Source organism: Fukomys damarensis, unplaced genomic scaffold (genome assembly GCF_012274545.1).
Source record: "Fukomys damarensis isolate Sample0158 unplaced genomic scaffold, DMR_v1.0_HiC HiC_scaffold_27, whole genome shotgun sequence".
NCBI lineage: Eukaryota > Metazoa > Chordata > Mammalia > Rodentia > Bathyergidae > Fukomys > Fukomys damarensis.
This window is the reverse complement of record NW_022900939.1, coordinates 47,644,734-47,649,387: the sequence shown is the minus strand read 5'-3', so window position 1 is coordinate 47,649,387 and position 4,654 is coordinate 47,644,734. Positions and strand designations below refer to the sequence as shown.

The 4,654-nt window shown below is 37.8% G+C and overlaps 1 protein-coding gene across 1 annotated transcript in view; it reads left to right on the top strand.

The window, feature by feature from the left end:
- The window catches only part of Znf451 (zinc finger protein 451), an 87,165-nt gene that overhangs the window by 51,884 nt on the left and 30,627 nt on the right, over positions 1–4,654 (top strand). Inside the window, exons 7-8 of the mRNA XM_010617931.1 lie at positions 595–745; positions 2,152–2,278. Of these exons, the coding sequence (XP_010616233.1) occupies positions 595–745; positions 2,152–2,278 (278 nt within the window). The remainder of the gene's footprint in view (positions 1–594; positions 746–2,151; positions 2,279–4,654) is intronic.

The following is a 4,654-nucleotide window of genomic DNA, read 5'->3' as shown; positions in this document are numbered from 1 at the left end:
GAGGAAGAGGGAGGGAGGAAGAGGGAGGGAGGAAAAGGGAGGGAGGGAGGGAGAACAGCTCAGCGTTCTGTAAGTTTGTTATCACGACACCTGTGTTACAGGATGTCCACGCTGGAGCTCACTGATTCCTCAGAGGACAGCACTCTTATTCTCTGCCCTCTTTACTTCCCTCTCTCCACCTCATTTACATCGTTTAGCATGCTTTTCACAGAGCCGAGTCCTGTGTATGATAATTGAACCATGTCATTTAAGATAGTTTAAAAAAAAAGAATTGGAAGAAAGTTTATGTAAGTGAAATGAAGGAATAGGAGACTGATTTTCTAATTCATATTATCTTAATAATACATGATAAGACTGCTGGCCTTAAGGAAATGGATTATTTTTCCCTCAAGAGAATGCTGCTTGTAGTATTAAGAGCTGTTTTTATCCCAAATTGTTATATTTCTGTTTACGTTATTATAACTTTTGTAAGAGACTGTAATGATGTAGTTATTCTTAGGGCTACCTAGGCAGTGTTTTCATTGTTTTGTCATAATTTTTATCACCAATCCAAAGAACAAGTACCTGACATAGTAACTTATGAACTTGATGCAGGACTCAAGACAGGCACAGTTAATTCTGGAACAAAAAGTTCATTTCGAAGAGGTGGTCAACTGTGGAAGTCTGGGAAAACAATTTCATGTCCTATAATGCACTGTAACAGGGAATTTGACAATGGGCACCTTCTCTTAGGACATTTGAAAAGGTAAGTAGGATATTCAGGATAGTAAATGCTGAGGGGTCAAGTGAGTTGCAAAGTGATTTCTTGTTGTTTTAATTTGTTTTTCTTCACTGTTGGGAATCATCCTAGAGTTGAGCACGTGATAGATAAGCACTCTACCACCAGCCAGGTAACCCGTGCCCGGTGTAACTTGTTAATGAGTTGGAGGCACTTCTCATTGTGATTATGGCTTTATATGTGAAACTCAAGTTGTTTGTGCCTTTTTGGTATTATTATCTCTACATTTAGGTTTCCTAGAAGGCTCAGTGAAATCAGATTTTTCTAGTGATATTCTGTTTGTGCTGTGGCCTTTAAGTATGTATATTCCCCTCAAATGTCTTATAAAATGCTGAACAGAATTTACTTTTAAATGCAGTTGAATGAATTTTAATGAAATTCAGCCCATAAGTATAAACTTCAAGGTAATGCTTAGAGATAGATATTCGGTCTGTTCTGTAGAAGCAAATATGGCATTACAAAGTAAATAATGGCAAACCACTGTAAGCAAAAATAACAAAGAGATATTCTATCTATAAGACCTATTTTATCAGTTTGAGTTTTTCACAGTAGAACATGAAAAGGTAGACATCAAGGGAAGATGATACTAAATATTAAATATTCTTTTTTTATTCATTAAATTTATTGGTACATTATAGGTATACAGTATGATCACATTTATCATTGAGAAGATATTAAATATTTCCCCCGGTTTCCCTGTCTGACAGTTGAAAGATAGGCATCGAGAGTTTGGGTCTCTGTTCCCTTTTCCAGATGTGTCATTCTGCTCATGCATTTATCTTACCTTTAAAAAATGTTCAAAGCAGTTTAAAATTACCCAAATCTGCTAAATGGTTAAAAGAACATTGAAAAGATTTAAAAGCATTTTTAAGAAATAGAAATGCCTGTCTGGGCATAGTAGTGCACATTTGTAATCTCAGGACTCAGGAGGCTGAGGCAGGAGGATCACCGCGAGTTTAAGGCCAACTTGAACTACACAGCAGTTTGCATTATTTTCTTCCTGTCCCTCCTCATTTTCTTTCATTTCCAATTTCTTCCTTTTAGGCCTGTTGTTCTTAAAAGTACAGTGTGCACACGAATTACTTGAGTTTTCTTAAAACACCGATTCCGTTGGCCTGGGGTGGAGCCTTAGCTTGGTATTTCTAACATACTCCTTCTACATGATGCCAAGGCTGTTAGTCCTTGAGTCACACTTTGAGTAGCAAGTTGTTAGTGACTTGTGACCTTATAATAATACTGAAACATTATTTAATATTTTAGTAGAGAAGTGAAAAAAGTTGTGAAGGTGTATGTGTTTAATTTCACAAATGAAGCAAAATAGTTCATTCTCTGAATGCATATCTTTCTAATGTTACTTCTCTTTTGCTGAGCAGGTTTGATCACTCTCCGTGTGATCCAACAATTACACTACATGGACCTTTCACCAGTTCTTTTGCTTGTGTAGTATGTTACCGAAACTTTGCTACTCAGCAGCAATATAGAGATCACCTGTTTGCTAAGGTAAGCGCGTGTCCTAATAGTAGGCTTTTGTCATACTTCTCTTACCTTTGCAATTCTAATGATGCACACAAGAATAATAATTATTGTCTATGGAAAAAATAAAATGATTTAGGGCACTGAATTATGAGCAGGTAAACATAATGCTACAAGTTAGGGGTCATAGAGCTTATCATTGAAAGGCGTCCTTTCATGGAGTTGCTTTGTGAAATGCAGTTACCTCATTCAAGCTTCTCTGTGAATTGGTCACATAATAAGAAGGAGAACCTTATTCTTAAGTCCGTTACCTGTCAGTGCCCTGTGTAATAATAGCTCCTTTATTAATGGTAGTATTAAGAAATAGAACTAGTATGTAAGACTGTGTGATTTATTTATTTATTTTTGGTACTGGGGATCGAATTTGGGTCCTTGCACGTGCAAGGCAGGTGCTGGAACCACTGAGCTAAATCCCTGGTCCGTAAGACTATGCTATTTAAACTCTCATTAAGTGTTAACTCTCAAGGGATATGAGTGGTATGTAAATCCACATAATATAGAGCTCTAATGGGTTTTTATTATTTGATACAGATATCTTTAATTACATAACATTGCAAATACAATATTGTCCCTCCAGTCGTTAGTTTTTGAGCGCCCGAATCAGCAGAATAAGAGACATTAACTATAGTTTTTGTAACACAGAGAGCTTCTGCTCTAGAATGTACACGACTGAATGGTAAACCAAAGTAAGTAGGAGTTATGAGAAAGAAGTATCAGAATTTGACAGTGTATTATGGAAGAGAATAGATTCTCGAGGTTAGGGATGGAGAGTACAATTGATATCGATGGGATCAGGTGGGAGGAATGGAGAGTGTGCAGCAGAGAGAAAACAGCAGAGCCTGAGACTCCTCTTCTAGCTTGCTTGCAATATTAGCTTTTGGGTGGTGTCCAGGAACTTGGTTTTGGGGATGGTTCCTACCGTTCTTTTTATGTGAGTGGCTCACTGTGTCTAAACTGTGCGAACATTATGGTTTGTGCTGAACACCTGCTTTCTCTAGAGTAGTCTGAATTTTGGTACATGCTAGGTGGAGGCTGCCTTAAGACCCAGCCCCTGAACACTGAATCTCTAATAAACTTTCCCAGTAGACCATTAACATGTGTTCTCTTGGTTCATTGCTAGAGGAATTAAATGTGTCCTGTGTGCCTCCACTGAGAAAGATCCTTTGTAATCTTACATCTAATTCCTCCGAACTTTGGATCATGTGCCTTTTCCCTCTGCCAATTTTGTTTTGTACCCTTTGATTGTTGTAAGTTGTAGCTGTGATTACAACTCTGTGCTTTGCCCTGTGAGTTCTAGTAAATCACTGGACCAGAGGCTAGTCTTGGTTACTCCCAACACAGGCACTAACCTGATTGTAAAGACACAGGTCTTAAACTTGACATTGGCAAGAGGGAGCCATTATGGAATCATTCTAGAGGGCACACTGTTATAAAACAGTGACATGATGAAAATAGTCATTTAAACATTTAGAGGTGGGAATACTTACAATTCTAGAACCTACTTTCTTCCCTTCTGAGGGAAGTGGGGGGCACCAAAAAACCTGAATGGTATTAGGTGGCAGTAGTGTGCGAAGTGGATTCAAAGATAGGATAGGTGACTTTTGCAGTAATTTAGTTTTGAGGAAAAGGCTTTACTCAGTAATATTTAGAATGAAGACTTTAATTAAAGTAAAGAAAGAAATGATGGGAGTACGTGTTTCCATGACAAGTGGGAAGTTTGGGGAAAGAAGGGAAGAATGGTACTTATTCCCTGAGTTTTTTAGAGTTTGTAAAACAGGTCACTAATCACTCCCTTTTTCAGAACTGGAGTTCTTTCAGGGAGTGTTTCTTTGTTCCTTATTCTGAATGTTTTCCTCTATTGTAATGAGCATTTTTATCTTTTTTCTTTTGTTATTATGAATTGGTAGTTTAACCTTAAGATTCTTTTCTGTTCCTCAAATTTCATTAATTTGTTCATTTTCTTTTCTAAGAACCACATATTCCAGGCTGTTTTGCCCTCTCTTGCCTTCCCTCTACAAAGTAGATTTCTGAGAATCACTTTGGTAAAATAGAGCAAAGACTTTGATGTCGGACAGTCCTAGGCTTCACTGTCACTTCTGTTAGCTGCATGCTCTAGGCAAGTTATTGAACCTATGAGCTTAGTATCATTATGTCTGATGTGGTATTATACTTGCATAGAAGACTTTAAGATATAAGATACTCTGTAAGGCACTTTGGGCCTGGCCCAAATAATTCTTTTGTTGTTGTTGTTGTTCTGGGGATCAAACTTGGGCCCTTGTGCTAGCAAGGCAGGCGGTGGAACCACTGAGCTAAATCCCCGGCCCCCATAATTTTCTTTTTTTT